The 26,483-nt window shown below is 53.8% G+C and overlaps 1 protein-coding gene across 2 annotated transcripts in view; it reads left to right on the top strand.

Annotated features, from left to right (window-relative positions):
* The window catches only part of SMG6 (SMG6 nonsense mediated mRNA decay factor), a 115,627-nt gene that overhangs the window by 46,011 nt on the left and 43,133 nt on the right, over positions 1-26,483 (top strand). For both annotated transcript variants that reach the window (XM_055717110.1, XM_055717100.1), the window contains exons 11-13: positions 9,737-9,853; positions 10,379-10,550; positions 19,286-19,487. In XM_055717110.1, the coding sequence (XP_055573085.1) occupies positions 9,737-9,853; positions 10,379-10,550; positions 19,286-19,487 (491 nt within the window). The remainder of the gene's footprint in view (positions 1-9,736; positions 9,854-10,378; positions 10,551-19,285; positions 19,488-26,483) is intronic.

Here is a 26,483-nt window from a genome sequence, read left to right as displayed (position 1 = left end):
CTTGTATCGGGCTGGATCATCCTGCCTCACCGCAGTGCCCCTGACACCTTTTAATGTCGCCATCATCCACATTGTTTCTTCCTTTGGTACAGTGTGCCCTGTTTCATCTGATGCCCTCCGCACGTACTGAGCCCTGCTCGCCTTTGGGCCCTTTAGCCCTTGCAGCCGCATCAATCCCCTCCTGCTTGTGCATCTTATAGCAAATATTCCCTGCGCAGCAAGAGACAGCTGGTGCCAGGCTGGTCTGGAGCTATATATACATGCTGATGAGCTGGCTTACCAGCTTGGAGGGACATACTTTCATACGAGCTAGCCAGGAGTTATGTACATTTGGGTTTGCCAGCCTTTTAGCTGCCAGACAGGTCAAATTCGTGTTGCTGTCAGTTGTTGGCAGCAGAAACAGCGGCTCTGGGGATTGCGCAGAGCCTTGAGGCTAGTGAGGATTTTGTTCTGCCTGTGTCGTAAGTCCTAGCATCAGCTCACCCGCTTGGAGCGGCTGTGGTGAAGACAGTGCTGAGAAATAATAGTTTCTCTAGTCATCCTCCAGGCTTTGCCAGTGTGGGTGAGACTAGATGCCTTTGCCCCAGCTATGATGATCTGGGAGTGTCTCAGTATGAATGTGACTAGTGAAATCTGGGATGTATGTGCCTCCCCGAGCAGAAAGAATGTTCCTGACACTGCATAGGGTGTTTCGTATCCAAAACTGACTCCTGCAGCCTTGCTGGGGCCAGGGGTGCAGAGCAGGATCCTGGCCCCGCCAGCTGGGTCAGGCACCCCAAGTGCGGAGGGAAAGCTCCAAAGTGCTGCTTAGTGCAAGTGGAAATGGCTTCAATCTGTGTTTTGACTGATGGGTCTTTTCAGGAAATTTCTGAGAATAACATTTCTAAAAATGGCTGCTTCTTTCCACTGATATTTCCTGGAAAAGGCTGCAGTTAATTTTAAACCACTATCCTTTTCCCTTTTCAAGTGGAAATGGCTCTGTGCTTGTCCTCAGGGCTAATGTCATTCTTTCTGCCCTAGCCTGGGTTGCGTGGTGGGGAGGGGCAGTGTGCCACTGCCCTGACCTCCTCTTCCAGGACCTGTTGGGTTTCCAGAGCTGCAGAAATTGGGGTGTTGGGGGCAATCTGTGCACATGTCTGCTCTCCCTGTTCAAATGAATAACTGTCTCTCCCTGGGTCACTTCACAATGATGTTTTTTGTCAGTGACTCCTGGCCAGTCCCGAGTAGACAAGAAAGCCGTCTCTAAAGTCATTCCCTAAACAGAGCCTAAAGCTCTGTTTGTCAGTGTCAGGAAGGATATACTGAGCTGGTGGTTGTTGCACCTCAGGTGCAAGGATCCAGCCCTGTGCATGGATGCTAGGCTTGGGGATGGTCAGAGCTGGAGGCGAGCTCCCGGATCAGCTGGAGGGAGCTGGCAGCACAGAGCTGTCCTGGGCAGGCAGCCCCTTCGTGACAGGCAGAGCACGGCTTCCCCTGTGGCTCTGGGGCAGGCTTGCTGCTTCGGGTGGGAATATGTCATTAATTTTTATACCTTCCCCTGTAAACCATCGACCCTTTTTATGATGTCATGAGGGATTCCTTAATTTTGCAGCTGCTTCCTGGTTACGTCAGAGAAGAGCCTCCCGTCCTAGAGCCCAGCGCTGCAGTCCAGAACGGCTGGAAACAAATGAAGTGTTGAATATCTAATGGCTTCCACAGGGAGAGCTGCTCCATCCTCCCCAGGCCCCCGGCATTCCTCACCTCCTAGGCCTCCCTCCTTCCCTCCCTCGGACAAAACCGGGTTTCAGCATGAAGCAGAGGGAGCCGAGGGCTTCTGGGCGGTCCCAGCTGCTTTGGGAACACGTGCAGCGAGCTCCCCAGTGCTGCTGCGTGTCTGGGCGCTGCAGCTGAGACAACCCCTGCCTCTCCATGGGGAGAGGTTGGTATGGGGAGGTGGACTGGGGGCATCCAGGTTATTACTGCAATCCAGAGTTGCTTTGGGAGGGATTCAGCCCTGTGTGCTGCAGGTGGTGGTGTTCAGCTGAGCTGCAGGGCTGTGCATTGTTCTGGGAAGGCTGGGGCTGCCATCGTGTCTGCTGCCTGCAAATGCAGAGTCAGGGAGCATCTTTCCAGGAAAGCTGCCCATCATTCCCAGGCTCTTTGCAGGGTATTAGCCAGGGCTGAGCAAGTGCCTCCAGGTTCGCAGGCTCTTTCTGGAGCAGTTGAGTGCGTGTGTGACTCGCCAGTGCCCATGACTCACTGGTCCTCTGTGAGGGGTGTTGGGGAAATGCCCTGCAGCTGTGAGTATCCCACTTGCTTTGCTGCTTTATATTCCGGTCGGCTGTGTGCGGTCTCCACCATGGGCAGGCGGCGGTGGGACCAGCTGCCTGGGCCGGCAGCGCAGCTCTCCTTACCCGCATCCTGCAAACAGTCCCATCCCAGTGGGCTGCCCTATAGCCCTGCCAACACTGCGTCTGGCGGAGAGTGACTCACAGGGAAAACACTTGTGTCTGAGCGGTAAGAGAGCAAACGAATTGCCTTCAGGTGGTGTCAGCTTGGAGGTGACCAGCCTCTGTCTTCTTCCCCGCAGGGCAGCAGCCGGCTGGTGAATCAGTTGTCTGTGGTGCTGAGCTGCTGACATACCAGCCGGGTGCCTTAGGCACAGCTCGCCCGCAGCCCCACACTCTTCAAGCTCCTCCACCTCCTGTGTCCCCTGGCCAGCCCATTATGTCAGTCCTCGGGACTGTGCCCAGAGACCCGTTCGTTCCTTTGATTGCATTCACATTGGGTCCTTTACCTTGTCACTGAGGAAGCTGGGTTCAACTGTTGCTCCTGGGGAGCAAAGCACATCCCTGCTGCTCTCTCTGCCTGCGCTGGGGCCACCTGCTGCCAGCGCTGCTCCAGGCTTCCCGGACTGGAGCCGCAGCTCAGGTTAGAACGGGGAGGCCAGCATGGAAACTGTCTCGCTGGAGTCCTCCTGACCCTTGGCTAGGGCAGTCTAGTTGCCTGAATCAAAGGAATCTGGTCTCCTTCGAGACTCTAACGCTTGTTGGCTGGTGTTGTTTTAACTGTAAAAGATTCAGCATTCCTTGTGTTGTGTTAGCTGGGATGGATGTAGGAGCATGTCTGCTGCTTGCTTGTGAGCTCGGGGGTTGCCGTGGCTTGCTTCCACCGCTGCCTAGAGCATGCTCAGAGCGGAGCAGCTGGGAGCCCTCACTTCCAGCCCCCCTGCCCCGTTCCTACGAGTGCCCCCCTGGCCGAGGCCACGTGGCCTGTGCTTGCTCTGCCCTGATTGTCCCTCGCAGGATTTCCTTCAGCACATGGCACTCGAGCAGCCGCGAGAAGCTTCCTCCAGCAAATCCCTCTCCTCGGAGGTGGCTGTCCCTTGCATCGCCTGCCCTTTTCCCATTCCCATTTCCTGTGGCTGGTTGCGTTGCCCTAATAGAGGTTTGGCATTGCTGTTTTGCACACCCTAGTGGGAGAGGGGATGTGTTTATCACTTTTCCTGGAGATTATCTGTTTAAGCACTCTCTGACAGTTACAATAACAAGGGCAGCGCGTTGTGTTTCCCAGCAAAAGGACACTCGCTGCTGAAAGATGTATAGCACTAATTAGAAATACATAACATCCGGCCACATGGCAGCCTTCTCCCGGCCGCTCCATTTCCTGAGCTCAGACGACTTTGACGACAGTTGGTTTATGTTTTCCATGAATATAACCTTCTCAGAGAAACAGAAATTTCTCCCCGTTACAAAAGTCCCCTTTCTCGCCGTCTCTCTCTCTCCCCCCTCCCGATGCCCCCTTTCCACTGTGAAGCAGGTAGATTTATGACTGAAGAAAGCCTGGGTTGGATTCTGCTGCCGGCTGAGTCGGAGCAGAGCTCGCAGCCCCTGCGTGGATGCAGCTGAGAGCCCAGGTAGATGCTTGCAGAGGGCGCTGCGGCAGCTGTGCTGGCCGACCCACCCCGCTCCCCCGGCTCTCTGCAAAGGAAACTGCCTCCTGGTAGAAAAACTGCTCTCCGTGCACACCAGTACCCAGCTGGAGAAGAACCCTTTTCTGTGTGCCAAGAAGAAACAGGAGGACTCTTCTGCAGCTCAGAGGGTTTTTGTGATCTTCAGAAAAACGGCCTGTCCCTGGTTCCCGGTTGCTTTTCCTCTCTGCGCGCAGTCTGATGCTCACCAGCTCCCATTTTTTCCACCCCATCCCCTCTCCCTCCTCTCGCTGTTAGGCTTTGCTTCACAGCAGATAGCCTGGGCGCCGCTGGGGGAGTCTGGGTCCAATCTCCAGCTCGCAGCAAGCAGCAGTGACTAGTACAAGGACATTTTTTCGGAGGTCCCCGCATGCTGGATGGGAGCAGGGCAGTTCTGCTGTGTGTAATGCATGTTAGGTGTAAGGGAGGTAGGAAGATGGAGCATGCTCAGGGAAGTGAAATCTTAGAAGGTTTTAGCTGCTGAAATGAATTCCTATTGAATATGGAAAAACTGCTGTATTTCAGATGTTTATAGCTTGGCCAAGTGTGGACAGATTTCTAGTAGGACAGGAAAACTCTCTGTTAAAAAGGTTATTCTGCAGCAAAATTTCAGATCCCCTTTCCAGGATTTGCAGTTGCTAGATTAGCTCAAGGAAGAGGTTGTAAGTGTTTTTTTTCTAACAGGGGTAAGCCACTGTCTTGTTTCCTAGCCTTATTCTCACAAGTAGCCGAACTGTTTTGGCTGAAGATTTCCGGAAGAATTCGGGCTGAGACAGGCACCCAGCATGGAAACTTAAGCTCTGATAGTTAATGCCTGAGCCAACTGGAAAAAGGGTCTTATAAGTGGCTAGTATCAGGCAAGCTTCATAACATGGTGCTCAAAACTCTCCCTGCAAAAAAGACTGTCAGAGCTCACGTCCTGCTGACCAGTCCAGCATCTGGAGCCCTAACCTCCACGGGGGGGTGGGGGTTGCAGCGGGCTGCAGGGCTCTCGCTTATTTTTCTGGTGCAAAAAGAGAGATCTTCGAGGCAAATTCAGCCTGTGAAGTGTGGGGTAATGCAAATTACCCAGCCTGTTGTTTCAGGCTGCAAAGTGTTTGATGACATTCCTGCTTTAACTGCCTGCTCCTTTCTAGCCCTGTGCAGTGTTGCACGTACCTTAGAGTTTTGCTGGCGTAGTTGATGTGGGGCTACAAGTGACTGAGAAATGGATCCAGCCTAAGAAAGCTCCCAGAAGGTGGGTTTTTAGGCCAGCTCAGCTTCCTGCCGTGACTACAGCGTGGCTCCACGGGCTGTGTGTAGGTACAGCAGATGGTGGTGCTGCGTGCGACAAGGGTATGGGCTTACCCCGAGTTAGGCTCGGCTGCAAGTGCTAAAACCCTGACCTGAGTTTGTGGTTTAACAAGCAGTTACTTAGGCAGCAGTGCCAGCTTTACCCACCCTCCTCTTCCCCCACACAGCACCTTTGATGGTGATGGCACAGCTGAAAGGTGACATTTCTAACCCTGATAAGCTGCGTGATTCTGGTTCACAGGGTGGCTGCGCAGGCGAGAGCTGAGAGGTGATGTGGTGGCAGGAGCTGTCAAACTGATACTGGCATTAACAGGGACCTTTGCCTGGTTGCAGGGGGAGAAGGTGGAGGGGGTTGGTTGTGGTGGTTGGTGCACAACCTGGTGTTGGGCTGGATGTTTTCCTGCAGGGTGTCACTGCTGTGGCTGCTGGTGGCACAGAGGAGCCACATCTCTGACAACCTTGGGGCCCGTGGTGTTGTAGCATCTTCTTTTGTGTGTGATTTCTGTCCGTAGTCTGCCTGACCACCTCCGCACCGTGCCCCAGCTGTGTGGCATGGCTGGGTCTGAGTATAGGAGGGTTATCTGATCACAGCCTGATTTGGGGTTTCAGGGGAGGAAGTGGAGGCTGGGCTTGTGGCAGCTTTAACTGATGAGATGCCATCGATGCCACCTGAAAGTGTCTCTGGCACCAAGCTTTCGGTGACTGCCTGTGGACCTGGCGATTTAGTTCTGCTTCACCTGCACCAGCTGAGCTGTGGATCTGGGGAAACAGATATGGGAATTAGAGGGTTTGCCCTGACCTGGGCAGTCAGGGTGTCTTTGCCTGCTCTTGCTGGTCTGTGGCAGCTAGTGTCCCCAAGTTGTACTAAGCACTGTTCAACTGCAGGGACAGGAATCACCAAAGTGTCACTCTGGCTTCCAAGAACATCTCTTTCCATGAAGTTGGTGTCTAAATGCATGGTGCATTACCAGCAGCACAGACCATTGCTCAGCTCAGAGGTAATGATGCCCTGTGGGCTCCAGAGCAGATTTATTGCTCCAACACTCCTTTCAGTATATCTTCTACAAGATATTTTTCCTTTAGTGCCAGAGTAGGCTCAGACACTTCGTGCTGGGGGTGAGAGACCTTGCTGGGGGTTCAGAGAGCTAGTTTCCCTACTGCCCATCACTCCGAACACCCACAGGTTTCTGTCTAAACACCTCCCTTTCATGAGCATTTGATTGTACCCTCATCTTGGCTGTCTTCTGTGGCATGGGGGGGGTTAGCCTGCAGCCCCACAGCCTCTACATCACGTGGTTGTGACCACTGGCTCCAGGCTCCCAGCTCAGTGAAAGCCAAGGCTCTCTGCCTCCCAAGGAAAGTGGTGAAAAGGCACAAAGAGAAAGTTTCTCCTGATTTATGGTACTTACCTCTTTCATCCGACAATTAAGCTCTTAAGAGCCTTTGCTGGTAGGGCTGGGAACTGGAGTGCTGGTATATGTTCAAGGGTCTTGAACAAGCACCCACCTGGACACTTGTCGTTCCTTGCCAGGTTGTTGGGCTGAAGGAGCCTCTTCGAAATGAGGCTGACAAGCTTGGCCGGGAAATGAACTTCCAGGGCCAGGGGAGTTTTGTGTAATTTAATGATGAGATGACAACACTCACAGTAGCTGAGCTGGAACAGTGGGGAAACAACCCTTAAATTTGGGTGTCCTGTGCCTCTTACCTGTACAGTGGGAAGCATCACAGGCTGTACTGGGGCTGAGCATCGTTGTGGTACATCAAAGCACTGTGGCTTTATGTAAACTGGCTGTGAGCAGGTGGGAGCATGGTTCACATGTGTAGCGATATGAGATGTTTGATGGAGCTGTGGCTGTAGTGCTCAGCTTGAGTGAGTGGGTTGCAGATGGCGGTACCTGCAACAGCTTATGGGCAAAAAACATTATTACTGTTTTTTAGTTGTTCAGTGTTGTATGGGGAGCTTGTAGCCTGTCACAAGAGCTGCTGGTGGCAATGGGAAGAGCTGAGGCTGCAGCACCAAGCCTGGCCATGGTCACCACCGAGCATTGCTCCAGCGCTTGGAGCCAATCTCTGACATACAGTCAGGGCTGTGCAGTGCTGATGATCCTCAGCATCATGAAAGCCTTTAAGTTTTGCCTTTCTTGGAGGGAGAGGACTTAGCTTTTGTACTAGCCCAGATTGGGGGTGACTGTGCGTCTGGCTTGAGCACAGTGCCCAGAGTCCTGGGGTGCTGGCTGAAATGCCCAGAGCTTTTCACCCACATGAGGACTCACCAGACTCACATGTGGCAGCACGATGGCCGTGGTCTTGTCTTGTGCCCGCTCAAGAAGTGAAGAGTCCAGCATCTTGCCCGAGTGCGGGAGGAGGGAGCGCTGGGAAGACAACTGTAATTTCTTGAACTGGACTGTGTCCAGAGCACTGGGACTAACACTCTTAATTGTGGGAAAGGCTTCATGAAAGAGATTTACTGTCCCAGAGTGGTCACATCTTGAGTTTTATGTTTCCTCCAAAAGTTGACAGCCCCTGTAGTACAGCACTTCCTACCATTGCTCTGCAGCACCAGCTCAGCCCTGGCTCCAGGAACAGAGCACCCTTCCTTGGCTACCAGCTCCCGCTGGTGCCACCTTGGGTTACCCTCAGTGGTCTCCCCACTGGGTGCTGAACTCATGGGTAGCTGTAAGAGCTGGACAAAATCAAGCCTACAAATCTTCCTCCCATTTTTTCCTGTATTTTCTAGGTGTGTTTTAGTCTTTTTCTGGTTGTTTTTAACCTCCCCCCGCACTGCTCTGAAATAATTTGCACTTAAAACCCCAATGTTTGCTCTCTGCACCTTAGGTGTTTTGCTAGCCCTGGCCAAAACAGGGTCTCAATGTCTTGCTTTAATCCTCTTGCCCTTTGCTCAAAATCCCTGGTCTGCCACATCAGGGGAGTTCAGCTTCCAACACCTCCTCCTTGCCCACATGCAGCTGATGCCGACTGCAGTGGAGGTCCTTGAGAGCTGGGGCTCCGCAGGGGCTCTCCCTCCCCATTCTGACACTGGGGCTTTGCTCACACGGGCACCGGTTTGGAGTCAGTACCTGCACGTTTGCATTCACTGGGCAAGTCCTTTGCCTGGCTTGTAGCAGCTTTTCTGACGGTGGCTGCCTGTCAGCAGGGTGAGGGCTGGAAGCCCTGGTCCTGCAGCAGGTGATGCACCAGCCGGTGAGGAGCAGCCTGCACAGAGCAAACGGTACAGACTGGTAGGAGACCCCTGAGCGGTGTGGATGCGTCCCACCCCGGGCTGGGAGGAAACCCCTGAGCGGTGTGGATGCATCCCACCCTGGGCTGGTAGGAGACCCCTGAGCGGTGTGGATGCATCCCACCCCGGGCTGGGAGGAGACCCCTGAGCGGTGTGGATGCATCCCACCCCGGGCTGGGAGGAGACCCCTGAGCGGTGTGGATGCATCCCACCCCGGGCTGGGAGGAGACCCCTGAGCGGTGTGGATGCATCCCACCCCGGGCTGGGAGGAGACCCCTGAGCGGTGTGGATGCATCCCACCCCGGGCTGGGAGGAGACCCCTGAGCGGTGTGGATGCATCCCACCCCGGGCTGGGAGGAAACCCCTGAGCGGTGTGGATGAATCCCATCCCGCTGGGCAGCGGCTCTGCTCCCTCCCGCAGCACTTCCCTGGGGAAGCCCCCAGCCAGCCACTCCCCTCACATCTCGAGGGAGGATGTAAATTGGGGGCAGAGGGGATTTGGAGGGCAGAGGCTGCCCCTAAGGCTTAAAAGCCTTCTGCGAGCAGGCAGCGCAGTGCCTGAGCAAGCGCGGGCAGCCTGGCATGCCCCGTGGTGCTCTCGGCATCGCTCAGTGTAACCCACGCCCGGCTCCAGGCAGTTCCCTCGAGCCAGCTCCCTGCTGCTCTCAGCAGCCTCAGAAGTGGTTTCTGGCTGGGTGTAGATGTGCCCGGGGGGTTTGCTCTCACTCCCAGCCGGCTCTGTTTGGAAGAGCTGTGGTGGTATGGCATCTACTTGAGTAACAGTTTCAATTAAGCTCTCTTGACAAGCTGTTGTGTGACTGGTGAACTAATGGGAGGAGCCCCCTCCTCAGCTGCTGAGGTTTAAACTCCAGCAGGGACAAAGATCAAACATGCAGCTAATTACCCTTTTAACACTTAAACATATCTCCCTCCTTCAGGGGAAGGCATCAGCTCCAAGCAGCAGCTTCTGTGCTGGGAGGCCTGAGTGCTGGCTCGGGCTGGCTCAACACGTGAGGTGAGGTTGGGCATGACATGGGCAGTGTAACTGCAGCCCCTTCCTGCTCTGGAGTGGCCACTCGCCACCTTTTTTCCTCTCTATGTGGAGTAATTGGGTCCAGGACAAGTGTGAGCTGGGGAATTGCCCACCCCTGCAGAGTTCCGTGTCCCATGCTGGAAGCAGAAAGGGAGGCTGCAAAGGCGAAGCAAGATGGAGCATCTGACCTTGCTCCCCACTGAACCCTCTCTCTGTCTCCTAGAGTGTGTCTCTGAAGACTGCCGCTCTGTCATCCAGGAACAGGCCACGGCCCTAGGGCTCTCCATGTTCGCACTCTTGGTGAGGCGGTGCAGCAGCCTGCTGAGAGAATGCGTGCAAGGTAAGGGGTTACTGGCAGGATCCATGCAGCTGCCTACGAAGCAGCCTGGTGGGGTTCAAGCCCTCATTCCCTGCTATTTTGTACACCCCTTTCCCTCTGCTGGGACCCTTGGATTCTCCCCCAGCATCCCAAGCTCTGCCCAGGTTATGGCTGGATCACCTGGCCAGAAAGCCCCTGATGTGTGCAGGCCAAAACATTTGGAAGAAAGGAATGGACTCTGGACATGTTTTCTGCTGGCTATTGGGAAACTTCCCAAAACTGGGACCTCGGAATCCTATCTTTATGACTGGTGCAGTGGCACTCCACTGTCCTCAATCAAAGGGATCACAGATGTCCTGGCTTTCCCCTTAGACCAGTCTGTGTAGGGAGAACAGACGTGTCTTTGTGCTTGCTGTGAGTTGTGGCTGTTCCCTTGTGGGTCCAAGGCTGGGATGTTGGGATCCGTGTCATGCACCCCCAGTCCCTGCCTGAGCCTGGCTCCTGGCTGCAGTGAGCTGCCTCAGCTCTACTGTCTTGTATTTGCAGTTCAGCCACGAGAGGTGGAGCAGGAGGATGATGAGGAGGACGACATCAAGGTCTCTGCCTTGCCCCAAGACCTGAAGGAGCTGCTCCCCAGTGTGAAGGTCTGGTCGGACTGGATGCTTGGCCACCCAGACACCTGGAATCCTCCTCCAACCTCTCTCGAGCTCCCCAAACAGTACGTGCATCCTCTGGTCTGTCTTCTGGTGTCTGCTCCCTCCCTGATCCTTGTGCCACCTTTCCCCCTTGCTCATGCTTACTCCTGGCTGCGGGGCTCTGACCTGAGCACCCAGAAGAGGCTCACTGCACAGGGGATGTTTGGGGGGGCACTCGTCACCCTTGGTGATGCTGACTTCTTCACTGATGCTTGGGTAGAGCTGAAGTATCTCTGAGGGGGCCTGGCAGGTGCCCTTTGCTTCTGTGTGTGTTAGAAGACGGCCCATGAGCCGGGTTTTTATCTTCTGCTTAGGATGTACATCTGCTTTTGTTGGGATACGTCTCTTTTACGTGCTCTGCTGGCCCAGCCAGCTGAACAGGCAGGGCCTTCCTCTCTGCAAGAGGGAAGTCCGTTTCCAGCATAAGCATTTCGTTGCCTTTTTTTGACTGAATCAGGCCAGCCCAGCCTGCCCAAGGTTGGCCTGGAGCAGCTTGCTTGCTCGCAGAGCTCCAAAAGTCGCCTCCCTTCTTCTTGCTGCTTCAGAAACAGCTTGTGTCTACCCCTGCAATGTACAAAAGGGTTAATCTTCTAAACTGGTCGATTTCAACCCATTAGTCCATAATGCGGACTAGGCAATTTGCATATTTTTGGACAGAAAATCGAGTGAAGGGGCCAAGTATGGAGTATGCGAAACAGTGTCTGAGCATGCTCTGTAGCTGCTTTCCCGCAGGATTTTCCATCTGCCTCCGGTACTCCGGATCCAGAGCCTGAAATCACGTCTTATTGTTAATCCAAAGGAGCCAGAACCCAGGGTGATGGGAAGGCGCATTAAGAGTAATCCAGCAAAGTGGCTTAACCATTAATGGGTCCCCACTCCGTGCGTCAGGTCCAGTCCTGCTCTACTAGTTTATTGCCTCTTACTCCAGTTCTTTTTCATTTGGCTGAGGAAATGGAAATCTCACACAGGAAGTTCTGGGCCTCATTTTGTGGAGATGGAGTCTGTTTTCTGTTTGTCGGCTGCTCGGTGTGGGACCGCTGCCTGCTCATGTGAACTGCTGCCCATCTTTGGGCAGGAACTCAAACTGGGATCTATCACGTGAGCCTGCGTGCACCAATCCCCCCTTCCCCTTGCGCTGCCTGCGCAGGGAGCCGCTGAGCCCTTGGCGACGGGCAGCTTCAAGATGGAATTTCTGATTGGGTTCGTGCAGCCAGCGCTCAGCGCCTTCCCTGGGACGAGCTGCCTCCCCCCACTGTGGGGCATGGGGCAGCATCCCCCCGGGGTTGCTGGAGCAGGTGCGGGCTCCTGCTTGCCCACTGGGGTGGGAGAAGGCAGCGGTGGCAGCCTGCCCCGGAGCACGGCAGTGCGTGGCTCTTTGGGGAGCAGTGGGCATGGGTTGGGTGGCTCTACTACACAAGGTCTTGGTCTGCTCGGCGGAGGAATGAGGGTCTTTGTCTTGTAGCAGAGGTCCAACTGACTCCCCACCTTGCCCTCTCCATGGAGGGTGGCTGAGCAGCTCCTCTTGTCCCACCATGCCCATACTCTGGGGCATGGGCAGCCTTCCCCAGCTGGCTCCCAGCTCCTCCAGCCTGGTGCTCTTTGGCTTAATGCAGAGCATCTGTCTTACCCACAGTGAGGAGACTGGCTGCGCTTTCAGCCCAGACCTCTTGTGCGGATGGGTGTTGGTGGTCTGGGGCTCTGCGACAGCAGCGGCTCCGCTTCCCTGGAGGTGTGGGTAGTGATGAATAGCAGGGAGCCAGCTCCGCTCTTGGGCACAACCTGGGACTTGCAACCTTTTCCCTGGAGGTAGGAAAGGAAAAGGGGAGCACTGGGTTAGTGTTTCAGCTCTCTATTGACACAAGCCTGCTGACTGGCCTGGGGCTGTTCAGTAACCAGGTAGAGTCACCAAGGCTGGAGGTTTAGATAGGAGCAGCTTCAAAGAAGTTTAGAAGTAAAACATGGGTCAGAGCAGCAGGCGTGTTGGAGTAAGCCAAGGTTTATGGGCAGGGTGAGCCCAAGAGTGAGGAGAGCATGCAAGGAGCAAGCACAGATGCCAAGTTGTAGAACTCGGTGAGGGGCTTGTGCTGTTTCATGTGTGTGCTCTGTGCCCCAGCGGTGGTGGGACATGCCGTGAGGCCCCCACCAGTGCCAATGGAGAAGCTGGCTGGACACACTGAAACCGCCTCCCAGAGCTCTGCAGCCGTTGCTTTCATTGCCCCTTGTGATGGTGCGGGCACAGAAAAGGGATGGTAAAAAAACCCACAAACTGAAGCACAGAAGCACCCTGCAGGGATGCCATGAGCGTGCTAAAGCTTCTGGAAAAAACAGGCCCTGTACCCACCTGGCAGCCCACTAGGAGCAAAGGCCTGGCCCAGAGCTTGCATCAAAGTGCAGCTCGTCCGGGGCCAGTGCTGCTGCCAGAATGACGGCCTGGGCTCAGGGCCAGCAGGGCAGCTTGTCAAGACTCCGCCAGAGCCTAGGGCTCGGGCTGCCGGGGCTATACGTCCTGAGGCCTCTGCTCACACTGCATTCGCCGTGTTCAGGATCACTCGTTCTTAGTAAAGGAGAGAGCTGGGGGACTTTGAGAACGTCTAAACTCAGCCCAGCTGTGGCAGTTGGTTTATTGCTTTCAGCTGGTACTTGAACCCGGGTCCTGGTCTTGGAGTCTTTCCCAGGTTTAATCCCCGGAGCTTTCTCTGCAGCTGTATGACACTGCGCTGACCCCGAATGAGGATAGGAAAATAGAAACGGTGCCAAGCCAGAGTCTCTTTTTCATTTGGAGTCTGGCTGTCTGCCCATGACCAGGGTTACATAATGGGAAACATAGCTGGGGCTCTGGAGAGCCCGCGTTTCACCACGCTGCCCAGACCTTCGCGTTCTGATGCTATATATCTTCCTAATTGTAGCTCGGATGCATTTATCACACTGCTGGATTTGAGTCCTTACAATAAAAAAAAAAAAAAAAACCACCCCAAAAAAATAAAACCCACACCAAATTCCTCAGCTCGCTGCTTTCCCCCTTGGACAGAGGCGGAGGGAAAGGTGTGAGGGGTGAGCACTGCTGAAATCCAGCATGTGGCTGCGAGCCTTGCGGGAGTGGGCTCTGTAGAGTGGGATGGGAAGCTCAGGAGGCTGCGTCTTCAGGGTCCTTTTTTTGGCAAGGGCTTGGGAATGAACCCCAGCTCCTGGTGGGCATCCTCTCCCTACCTGGGGGCTCAGTAGTCCTGAATTCAAGCCAAATGAGAAGCTACACCTTTCCCCAAAACCACTGTCCTTGGTCTAGCACACTCATCCAGCTTTTAGCCACACCTGCACGGTCACCATGGCTCAGGGGATGCACTGGGATGTGTTTTCAGGCCAGAAGGCCATAGAGAGGTGACAGGCTGCTTAGATTCCTCTCTTGGGGCTGCTGTGTGTATTTGAGAGGTTGAGGTGTCCTTCCCATCTACCAGTTTGGGAGAGGGGCTCAGTGAGCTTTCTGTGGCTCTTTTTCTCCCATTTCCAGAATAGGAACTAAACCTGACCGTGGACATCTCTGCTTAAGAGCAGCAGTGTCCTGTGGCTCAGAGATTGTGTGTCTGGACTAGTTGTTGCCAGGTCTTCTAGCAGCAAGCAACAGTCACTTCTGTATCTGAAAATTATTTATATCTGCATGTTTCACGGCAAACGTTGCATTGAGGTCCGAGCAGATGGTCGTTTTGAGTAGTTGCACTGATGTGCAACTGGGTTAGAGAAGTGTCTTTCATACCAGCTGTCCTCAGGATTAACTTGCAGAGGTTGGGGTGTAAAAACAGGGAGTCCTGGGGAGAGGGAAGCAGAGTGGATCTCCTAAGGCAGATATTAGCAGCAGATGGGACAAAAGGCAGATCTCCAAGGAGGCTGCTGTCATTCAAGTGAATCCATCTCCTTTTGGGACATATGGTTGTGAAGAGAGCTGGGCAGGGGAGAGCACAACTTCTCCTTGCTCTACTTTGTTGCCACAATGAAACCGTTGCTAAATGAAGTGCAAGAATCAATGGGGAAGCCACTGGCTAGACAGACAAACTGCTGCAGGGCTGACCCTGGCAAATCTGCGCTTCTTCCATGCTGGAGTGAAGGGCCTCTCACTTTGTGGAGACTGTCTGCAAGCATTTAAAAATGGTTAATTTAAACCAAGTATTAAATTAAAGCCAAAAGCTCTGAGCACATTCTAGAGCTTACCTTCCCAGAGAGATCTGCCAGATCGTTCTCATCACATCGCTCTTGCAGAGAAGTGTCACTGAGATGGCAGCTCCCACTGGGAGGGATGGACAGAGTCTTGGACAGGGGTGCCAAGACCTTGCTGGAGACTAAATGGAAAATCCCTTTTGCAGATCTCAGCCTTAGTTAGTAATGCTGGCCACCAGAGTTTCTCTATCGAGACATCAAAGCGAGGATTGAGAGGTGTCTCAGTAGTGTAAACCTGGCTGAGAATGAAGGCACAGTTGACCGAAGCAGAAGCCAAAAGTCTCTATGGAGAAGGGGGCTGTGGGGAAGCAGAGGCTGGCTGGGAGGAAACTGCACCTCTCCTGGGGAGAACTTCCCTCTAACTCCGAAGGCATGTTCTTGGGAGAGGAATGGGTTTATGGACGCCCGGCTGGCCAAAGGGAACACATACAGGGCAGAGCGGGGGAAATCGTTGGTGCCATGGGGTACAGGGGCTGTGACGACATCGTCCCCGCTCTGGGCAGCTGTGTCTGAGTCCAGGACAAGGTTGGCGAACGCCTTTTGGGAAGAGCTCCCACCGCCAACCCTTTTTTATTCCTTGCAGAGGAGCTGCTTTCAGTTTGGCTTCGCCTGGGCCAGGAGAGAGGAAACCCAGGAGGGGGATGCGGAGCGCTTTGTGCTGGGGTGGGCACCGGTGCCGCCTTGCACCGGGAGCCGGTGGGTGTGCATCGCCTGGCCCCGGGAGCACGCGAGCCCGAGGCGTTTGCCATCTGCACGGCAGCATGGCTCTTGGCGGCTAGGGAACACAATGCAGGGCTTCTTCTGCGCCGCGCTTTCCGGGTTTGTTCTGCAGCTGTGGAGTTTGAATGTTAGTGTTTAAACAAGCTGGTATTACACAGGAAATGGCCACCTCCACAGGCCCCCGCAGGCTTGTAACATGGGGTCATTGTGCTTGATATTAATCACCAGGCAGCCCGCGCCCCTGGTGAAGATGGTGGCTTACGCCGGCACACCACACGGCACTGTGGCGGCCGGGGATTTGGCGAGCATCAGGCTGGCCCCGGCACCCTCTGCTCTCCCCACATTTCAGTGCGTGCCTTTTGCCTTGCGGTGATGCCTGCCCATCGTGGGCATCCCTCTTTGCTCAGAGCCATCCCCACGCAGACCCGCACGCTGGGGCTGCGCTCCAGCCTGTGTGCTCAGCTGCGCACTTGTGCGGTGCTCTCACCGTTGCCTGGCCAGGCTGCGTCCTGTCGGCGTGCAGCTGGGCTGCGCTCACACTGACAGCTACATTAAACCTGGAATTCTGAGGCAATAAAAAAGAAATTAACTCTTATTTTTTTTCCCCTGTCCTAGTGGAATAAGCAAATGTAAATGTGTCTGTGGGGAAGTGAATGAACCCCCGTTCTGAGGAAAGACCTCGCGCTAACCCCCTTCTCGCTTCCTCGGTTAAAAGCTCTGGGAGCCTTATCCCGGTACCTGGGAGCTGCGTGCCTGGGCTCGGTGTCAGTAATTCAGGGCCTCCCTCCACAGAGGGATGCCAAAGATGTGGCACTGTGCATACGCAGCGCTTCCAAGCACCTGGGCCTGCCTTGGCTTTGCAGAGACGCTCCGGTACTGCAGCGCCGTTGGGTGACATAAGCCAGAAACGCTTGGAGGTGGTCACGGCAGCATCCTGGGAAGGAGCAGTGGGGAGAAAGTGCCTGGCAGGGCTCCCGAGTGTTGTGTGACCTTCTAGGGCAAGTGCGTGTCCCAGCAGGAGATCCACGGTACCGTACGGTGTCGGCATGAGCTGTTTGCCTTCGCTAGCTTTGCCAGCGGGTAGCAGCTGGTAAATGATGTTGGTGGTGGCAATGCTGGGAGATACACTGCAGAGGAGCTGCACTGAGTGTAGCTGCACCCGAGGGGAAGGCAGCCCCGCTCTCTGCAGCGCTACCTCTGTATCACAGGAGAAAACCAGAGCAGAAACGCCAACACATTCTTCTTTGTTGGCTTTTTGAAGGCTCTGCAGGGTGTTGCATGTGAGAGAGTGCTGCCCGGCTGCCAGCCGCTGCTACAGAGCTGCTCAGGGTTGCATTGCAGTGAGGTCTTGCTACCTGGGGAGCCAGCACAGTCTGTGGTTTGACTGAAGCAAGCCCAGAGTGGAAACCTAACACATGCAGTGCAAATGACAGATGTGGCAAGGCACTGCAAAGCTATAGGGAGCCGGGGATGAAGGGGATAAAGTGACAGGAACTGCTTTTGTGCTCGGGGGGTGGCAAGGGGCTGCCCTGCCTGGCAGCACTGCCGAAGGGGCTGGGGGCAGGCAGCTGCCGGGGCAGAGGGGAGGGGACTGCTGGGCTGGGTGGCTGCGAGGGTGTTAGCAGCATCAGCTTGGTGGCCGTTCACATGGCTTTTTTCTGACTTTGGGTGCCAAGCCCCATGGAGGGAGATGGCTCCCTGTACTTCATCTGTGCTGCTCCTTCACCCCATTAGCACGTGGACCCCAGTCCTGCCCAGCATCCTACCCTCACTGGTCATCTTCATCCCCTGCCTACAGCTCTGTTTCTTTGGGAATACAGGCGAGGTCTTTGTTTCTTTCCTTTCTCCTCCACCCTGACCCCATGCACCTGGCTGCCTCAGCCCACCGGGAGCATCCTCAGCATCAGTGCCCGTCCCCAGTGGGCTTGTTCCCCAGCAGCTGCAGGCACTCTCCCTGTTCCTCTCCCCTGCTGATGCCTGCAGCTTCTGCATCTCCTTCATCCAAGCTGAGCCCTCATTGCAGCCCACACTGGTGGGGCCCCACCAGTGCTATGTGACCGGACTCAGGCAGCCAAGCCCAGTTGCCAGCAGGGCACTGGGGGAGGGCTGAGCCTCCCAAGCCCTGTGCATCTCCCATGGGCAGAGCTCGCCTTGGAGGTGGCCCAGAGCAGCCCTATCACATCCGGTGCTTGTCTCTGCAGCCTGGGCCGGAGGATAAACTATCAGGGCTGTGGGGCAGTGGATCATTCCTCTTATTATTTTCTTCTTTTGCAGATAGGGGTCGTGGAAAGTTCAGTTCCTTTTAACCCTCACAGCTCTGTTTATTTTCCAGCTGGTAGCACAAACGCAGCGTTTCCCATTACATCACAAAGGGCCTCGGACAGATCCCTCCGAAAAACGTGTTGCAACTGTTTATTTTTTTCCATATTTAAACATTTCTGACAGCCAGACCTGGCTGAGCCAAGCAGTGGAGCTTTGTGAATGAACCCAGCTCCTGGTGTCTGTGCCCAGAAGGCTTTGAAGGACCTCTTCTCCTCTGCGGTGTGCGGGCTGGGGCTGGCTCCGGGACGTGGGTGACTCTGCGTTACATGTGTGCTGATTACGTGCTGGGCTTTGATTAATGGCTCCTCATTCTGCCTGGCTCCCAGGACGCTCTTGAAAACAAGATGTTTCATTTCAGTGTGCTTTCCTGGTACATTGATTCCCGTAAATAACCGAGTGCAGACTCTGTCCACCTGGAGCAGTTCAAAGAGCAGGGGGGCCTCCCTCCAGCCCTGGGCTGCCTCGGGCCGCACCGGTCACTGCTGCGCGCCCAGTGATACTGGCTTCCCTGTGCTTTTCAGTGCCCCAGAGGTGTGGGGTGGATGAGCAGCCCTCCTTTCTGCCACCAGAAGATCAGCCCTTGTTTCCCCTGTTCTCTGCTTTTTTCCTAGTTTATGCACTAAAACAAAAAAAATATCTGAGTGCTTTTAGAAACAGGAGAAAGAAATGCAGTAGGAGGCAGCCTGGTTGGCTGCAGCGTCCCGGTGCTTGTTGCCTGCTTCCCTCACGGTGGCCCTCTCTGGGGTGCCAGGGTGTGCTCAGTGATGGGATGTGTGATGAGAACATGCGGAGAGCAGTCCAGAGCTGCCGGTAGCCTTGTGTTTGCACCCGGCTCCCTGCATGTCACTGCTGCTCCAGGAAGGTGAGACGCTGCAGAGGCAGCTTTGTAGGTCACTAACCAGTGTTGAAACCATGGCCAGAAGCAAAACACGGCTTAACCCCCCGCGGCTGGGGTTTAACTAAAAAAAAAGATATAAAATCTCTGTGCTTTAGAGCGTGGCTGCAGCACGTGGTCGCAGCAGATAACAGCTGCGCGAAGGAGAGGGTGCCCCAGCCTGGGCTGGAGCCCCCCAGGTGCCTCTTTTGCCCCGACAGCAGCGCGGGTGTTCGGTCTGTCCTCCCAGCAGGGTTTAAAATTGAGTAATAAGCATCGTTGCTCCCATCTGGAACGAGCTGGGTTCCTGCCGGCACTGCACAGGGAAGCTGCTTCCCGCGCATGTGCCGGCTCGGGAGCAGGCAGAGGTGGGCAGAGCAGCGGGAAGGGCGAGATCCTGGGAGCCGTCCCCATCCAGGGGGACGGGTGGTCGGTGTCAGCGCTCGCAGGCGAGGGTTGCAAGCCCTCCTGGGTTCGGTGCCAGCGCAGCTGCGGCTGGAGCCCTCCCGGTGGGGTAGGTTAGCGGTGGTGGCGTGCCTCGCCTCGCCTCACCTCTCTGGTATTCGCTGCAGCATTGCAGGCAACTCCCAACACATTCCAGCCCCGAATTGCTCACGTCTCTCCTCGTTCTCCCAGGGTCTCAGTAGATGTGTGGGCGACGCTGGCTGACTTCTGTAACATACTGACCACAGTGAATCAGTCGGAGGTGCCCTTGTACAAGGACCCAGATGACGACCTTGCCCTGCTTAGCCTGGAAGAGGATCGGCTGCTTTCGGGCTTCGTTCCCCTGCTGGTCGCCCCCCAGGAGCCCTGCTACGTGGAGAGGACCTCGGACAAGGTCAGCAGTAGGCCAAACATCCCCCCTCGATTCCTCCAGACTTTTATTCTTGGGAAGTTTTCTGTGCAAACGGAACACGATTAAGTCATTGAGAAGGGTGTTAAGGGAAAATATCGACCTTTCAGCCGCTGACATCCAGCTCTGTGTCATGAAAACCCCTCTCGACTTCCTCTGGTGTGTGTGTGCTCGCTGGCATGTTGTATATACGATCATTTCCTCACTTGTTTAAATAGTGCAGCTTGTGTTGGCAGTGCTCTCAGTGCACTCCAAATGGTTTGCATCATGCTTAAAGCACCCTCCCCCTCCCCCCGGCCACAAAACTCTGCCTTAGGAAGGCAGCCAGGACTTTTTTCCTTCTCTAAAGAGGAGAGTGATAAATAGGTGACTAGAGAGAAGCAGACACCATGTGTTAACGTACAAAAGGCTTTTAGGAATATGAAGCATTCCCCACTGCCCGCTCTCTATTTTCCTTTCTTTGCTCTAGGAGCCCATTCTAGCCTGAACTTTCCTTTGGCTGTTTGTTTTTAGAATAATGAAATCAGTTCCCTTGTTGATGTGGGGTTTTGGGTCTGCTCTCTGCCACCACCTGGCCAGAAGGGACCTGGGGGCTGCACTTGGATAACGTGTCTGAACCTGATGGGGGATATAAGAGGCACAATGGCATTTGTTTTGCACGCCCTTGGAGGCACGGCAGGATAAGAGTGGCTCTCAACAGTTTCCTGCTTGGAGGCAGGATCACAGCACCAGAAACGCTGCTCATCTGGGAAGCTGTGGCGTTGGTGCTGTGAGAGGAGAAGTGGAGATGCAGAGGCTGGCTTCCGTGGAGAGCCTGCATGTGACGGTGGCAGCGTGCCTTCCCATGTGCCACTTCTTGATATTTGCCTGAAACGATGGTGAGAAATTTAGGACATTTGTCACAGAGGGACCCAAGAGGTGCAAATTTGTTTCACCTCTCAACCCAGCCCATGCTCATAGCACTGCCCGTGGCACAGGGTCCCAGTAAAACCGAGAGCTCTCCCGGCTTGGCGAAACACCTTAGTCCAGGAAATCATTGTGGAAAAATCGATTTTCAAGGTTCTGTTTGAAGGGGTTAAAATAAGAAGCGTGCGGTTGCCATTGCTGTCCTCAGGTAGTCTGTTTGACCAGTGTGTGTTGTGGCCTTACCAGGGTTCTGCTGGGGACAGTCCCAGAGCCCCATTCTCTGTGCTGGGACTCCTTCCCCAGCAGCCACAAACCAGAGCCCCCAGCAGGCAGGTGAGGTGGCTGAGCAGCTCCGTCTGGTGCCCCATAACTTGTGGGAAGGGGTCGGTATTCCCTGAACTTTGCCTTTTCTAACCACACACCAGTTTATTCGGAGTGCCATCTACCTGCCCTGCCAGGCATTTGCACTCATCTTTGGAAAAGAAGAGACGTATCTTTTGCCCTATAGCTACACCTCAGCTTCTGAGCTGAGTTTTCTCACTCTCCTAGCTCCCTTTGGTTGTGGTGCTTTATAAAGAAACTGTACAACACCACTGGTGGGGGCTGGTGCCCTTCGCAGCTCAACAGCAGCCACCCAAGCATCCAGGATTTTTAGGCATGGTGGTACCAGCTCAGCCCTGCTGAAAGGACGACAGATCCCAGAGGGAAGAAGCTGGGCCTGGCTGGGTCTGTCCCCCCCTTATTTTTGTTTTTTTTTGCCGCCTCTGTGGGTCTTGTTTGGTTTGAAAGGGGCTGACTTGGGAACCGTAATCCCACCCAGCAGGCTGGGGTGTTTGTGCAGGTCTGAGCCCCCCTGTTGTGTACCAGTTGTGCTGTGCCATCTCCTGGTCTCTGCCTTAACGCACCAAATGCATCACACTGAGGTAGACAGAGGAACCCACTGGTACCAGCGCTGCCTGGGACACGCTGAGCAGAAGCACTGGGTTCTGTGAGGTCTGTTCTCCATCCAGTACTGACCGATGTTTTCATTAGTGGTCAGACTGGTGAAACAGCAGGTGTGCATATTCACTTTGCAGAGGACACCCAAGAGGATTAAGGGGAGGCCAGCGAGACAAAGCAGAAATCTCAAAAGCCTGACTTCCATGTAGGGATTCAAGAGCTCAGGCTTTTTAGTCTAGAGGAAATTCAGGGAAAATGCAGTAAGCTGCTGCACAGAGAGCAAGCTGTCCTCCAGCTCCGCGCTGAAAAGCACAGAAAAGAATGGGCATAAATTGCAGCAAAATAGATTAAGACTAGACTTTAGGGAAGGCTTCGTACCTTTGGGTAGTTAAGCACTTGAAAGCAGCCTCCTTAGCGATTCTGCAGAATCTCTTCCGGCTTGGAGATTTGTAAGAGCAGGCTGGGTGGCTCTCCCAGGTACAACATGGGTGGACGTGAATGCTTTAGAAAAGGAGGCAAAGTGACCTCTTTGGATGTTCCTACCCCATTTTCTGTGATTCAGTAATGCAGTAGAAAGGGACTGGAGTGGCAGCTGCATCGTTACAGTCAGATGACTACCTTGTTCCACAAATCTTCTCCTTCTGCAATATTAATGACGTGAATTATTTGACTCTCCAGAAGTAGGCTGTTGTAGAAGGCAGTGCAGACCAAGCCAGGAAGGTATGACTGAGAGGCACAAATACATATGCCTTTCACAAATGACTGTGAGCAAGATACAAAAAAGCACTTCCCTGCAAAGAAGCCCCTAATCCAACTCAACCAAGGGATCCTTGTGTGTGGCCCCCAGTCCACCATCTGCTCCCTGCCCTCCTTTTAGTGTGCAAAGCCCAGATGAATCTGACTCCTCAGCAGACGCATCTCTGGGCTGTTTGCAGTGGAAGGGTGCTGTATCCGTGCTGAGCATGGTGGCACAAGGGGATCTCTGTCCCTGAGCCTCAGTGAGGCGATGGCAGCAGGCACTGCAGCGGAGCAACTCTGGCACGTACCGCATCCAGCTGCGTTGCAGGAACTTTCCCATTTGCCTGCTCCTTGTTGGTCACTGTTTGACTGAGCTGGGAGCAGGTGAGAAATGTTTTTTCTGTGCAGCAAGAACTGCCTTTCCTATACTGATTTTTCATTGCTTTTTAGCAGGAGTTATTTTTCTGCACCCAATTTGTTTCTCTTGTTCTCAGACTTGGCGCAGTTTTCAGCCCAAGTTCCTGACACTTCTTTGCTGGAGAGGCAAAGAAAATGTACTGCTCTTTATATGGCACCCTGTGAATGTCTTGTGGCCTGGGAGGAAGGTTCTGGTATGCCAAAGAGGCTCTGGGAAGCTCGCTGTGGTGCCTTTCCTATCACTTGCATGGCTAGGAAGAGGCGGTTGTATTTTTACTGTTTTTTCTCCCTTGCTTGCTGATGCTCCAAATCCTTACCCCATGCTTTTGCACCATAGTTTTTTAAGGAATTTGTAAAATTTTGGAGGGAAGGCATCTGCTGAAAGGCAAGACTGGAGAGTATTGGGTTTAAAATGGTGTTAGGTTATTGGCTCCTCCAAGAAGATGGTTGTTTTGTAAGCTATATAGGACAAACACTGTGCTTCTTTTTGTTCTCCACATCCCATTTAGTAGATGGAGCACAGTATTCAGCCAGAGTTTCTCAGCAAGTTTTTGAGCATTTGGCCTGGCTCTTATTTTGAGTGAAAATGTTCTGACTCTGTTCGTTGCCATGAAGCCGCGCGTTCAGATTCCTGCTGGAGCCAGTGTGACACTCAGAGCTTCCCATCGTCTCTTGCACTGTCATTGAAGCTGTAACCAACAAAAGCTGGCTCCAGGGTGAGCATAACTTGGTGATGTTTTCCTGGGCGTATGTTGGGCAGATATCCATTGCAGCTTGTGTGATGGAACACCATTGAACGTACCAGTCAACAGCAAACTATGCAGCCTGGTGCCTGAGCTGTCAGACTGTGTCTGCAGCATTTGCAGCTGAAGGAGACGCTGCCAGGACCTCACTCACCCAAGCGTTGTACCCAAGGCAAGAGCAGGGAGCAGCAGCATAGCTGCATAGCTAAGGTCCAGGAAGAAGGGAGGTAAAGGTGGTGTGTGGTGCCGCTGTGGGGCACTTTGAGTGGAAAACGCTTGTGTTGTGTTGAGGTTAAAGCAAGTCCTAGCTGTGGTGCATCTGAGCTTGCCGTGGGTCTGTTCTTGTGCAGCCCTGGGAACCTGGGGCATGTCCTGGTTTCCTCAGCTCTCACCAAATCCTGTTGTCTGGGGAGCATCCTGCTCTGCAGTGGCCCCGTGGGGCTGGTGGCAAGGCTGGAAGAGGGCTGCAGGTCACCCAGCATGGAGCAGAGCAGGGAGCTCCTCTGCGCAGGCACATGGCATCACAGATTGCCTGCATCCCTGCAAACTCTGCACGGGCTTGGTGTGTGCATCACCCCATGCTCTGCCGCATGCCCCAGCCAGGGAGATGTGGAGGAGAAAGTGTTAATGTCCCTTCCCACAATAAACCTCTCTGCATGGGGGGTCCTGAAACCTGAGCCTCTCTCTCCTCCCCCAGCCCTGACACACGTTAATAAAAGGTTTTTAAACGCCAATAAAAAGGCAGCAGCCCCAGCTCACCAGGTCCGGGGCCCAGGGTCCTTGGGAAGGCACTTCACAAATGTGTTTTTTGCATTTTCAGGCTTTTGGCTGGTGAATAAGATTGAGGAGAAATACTCCTTCCCCTGATAACAATACAGTGAGACGCAGGATCAGCAGTGTGTGGATTAAAACCAGACGGTGCATGATTAATACATATGCTTATAGGGCTAGTCACTGTGGTTCCCTTCTCTGAGAAAGGCACTTTCCCCCCCCCCCCCCCCCATGTGCACGCTCATGTGTGGAATGGACTGTCTCAGATCCTCACCACTCAGCTAGTCTCAACCCTGTCTCACCTCACCAGGCAAACGAAAGCCCTAAAGTGCAAGGGTCTGAAAAATAGCTAGCAATGTTTTACTGCCCCAGACCTACAAATTGGGTACTGCGTGGCTCTTCCAGCTCCAGGGTGGCCAGTAGCTTCCCACACTTGGTGCCGATCTTGTTGCACAAGTCCTTGCTTCCTGCTATTCGCATTACCTGTCAGTGCAGATAGCCTAAAATCCAAACTTGGTTCTCCTTAGAAAACATAATTTTCTTTCCTCTGTACTATCCAGCCCTGGTGGACAGTCCAAATTTGACCCTCTCTCTTGTTGCTCTAGATCTGCAGAACTAGTAGCCTTTGAATTAGCTGTTTAGGAGCTAACTATTATTTAGGCTTGGAATAAAATTAGTCCTGTATTGTTATTCACGTCACTTATTTATTATTATTGATACCATAGTAGTTCAGTCTTCTTAAGGCTTGCAGATATCTCTTGGCAATGTGTAGTCATGTCTGATGCTTCTTGGAAAGGGAGCCCCAGGTCTAAAAGCGCAGGAGGAGTAGCTGTCAGAGTGACTGGGCTCTGTCATGCCTTGAAACACCAGAGGTTTTGTCCTTTCCAGGACCAAATGACTCCTGGAATGCCAGGGATGAAATCCACGTTGGAGTAGCCACGCTGCAGTGATTTTGGGAGGACTTTTGCAAGGCATCAGAGGAAGGGTAGCAAGACCAGGACTCTGAGAGCACAAACTTTGTAAGCAGAGAGAAAACCCCAGTGAGCAAATGTAACTGTTTTTTTTCTCAGCATCCTTTCCATATTCCCATTCCATAGCCTTGGAGCATCTCCCTCCAGCTGGCAAGGAAAAGCACTCAGCCCATGAGAGTGAGAGCTTCCAGCTTGGAGTTTTGTCCAGAGAGGAAAAGGGAAACTGTGAGCAGAGATCGGAGCCCCAGGTAGGAGAGTCCAAGGAGGAGTCATCCTTGAAAAACTCCTTCCATTCCTGCCTGCCTCGGTTTCCAAACAAGCAGTGAAAGATCCCTGCCACAGGCAGTCCTGCTTGGAGCGGGGACTTGGCAGGAGCTGGCAGCCCCGAGGCGGCAGTTAGAAATGTTTACATTTTCTGACCAGTATCTGAACTCCATCCCAGCCTCGACCTTCCCTTTCATGTGGTGCCTTTGGATTGTAAAACGCAATTAGGCTAAATTATGGGCCATGTTGGAAGATGATGTCATTGGGTGATGGAGGAGGGGCTGGATTTTATGCCACCACGAAGGTAGCGCGCAGAGTATCACCTGCTTTGAACTCCTCATCCATCCTTGGCATATTCTCAAACCACAAGTGGCAGGGGCTGTGTGGACACCACCGGAGCCTCCCTCTGCCTTTGCCAGGTGTCATTGGCATAGTAGGAATTGTCAAGCCGAGTCCACGTCCCCTGGTCTGGGTGGCAGAGGTGGGTACGCTGGTGTCCCTTGTGCTGTTTTAGACGTACCTTCATAGAAATGGGTGTGAGTGCTGTCTTAGTGACGGCTGCTGTGTCTCCTAGGGCTGTGCAGGGCATCTTCCAGGGAGGCATTCTGTTCATTTCTCATTTGGTCTCGGGTTTTAATCACTCTTTAAGCTAGGAGAGTTTTGAGCATATTCTTAAAACTGCGTTTCTCCAGCTGAAGGTAAAGGGAACTCATGGCAAACAAGCACTAGCGCTGCACAAGGACACTCAATACAGCCCTGGAGAAATCCGCAATGTGGAATAATAGTTCAGGCTCTTAAAAGGGGGGGTGGGTTTTTTTTTTTAAAAAAAAAAAATACTGCAATAAATCTAGCGAGTGGAATCTGAGGGAAATGATCCCATCTGGAAAACTCCAGCGCTGGTGCTGCTGAAGGCTTAAGGAGCGAGGCAGATCGCAAAAAGAAAACCCTGCAGTCTGAGGATGACAGGCTTCTTAATTGATGTCCATTGCAACTGGTACTCTGCCAGTTTATGTTGGCCACCTTCCAGCGTGCTGTAATTTTGGGGCCAGGTGTGAAACGTTTCTGTTCCATCTTGTTCCCAAGCACCTACAGAAGCCTCACACATCTCACTTGAGGCTTCAGCCCTGTAGGAAACAGCTGTACAGGTATAGGTGAAAGGAAATGTCACAGCTGGGCTTGGAGTACTCCCCTGTGCCTTGCCTAGGGCTCTGTTTGGGGGGCCGCTCTCCCCC

Source organism: Falco cherrug, chromosome 1, assembly GCF_023634085.1.
Source record: "Falco cherrug isolate bFalChe1 chromosome 1, bFalChe1.pri, whole genome shotgun sequence".
NCBI classification, from domain to species: domain Eukaryota; kingdom Metazoa; phylum Chordata; class Aves; order Falconiformes; family Falconidae; genus Falco; species Falco cherrug.
The sequence above is the reverse complement of the archived record's forward strand: the minus strand, read 5'-3'. Positions and strand labels throughout refer to the sequence as shown.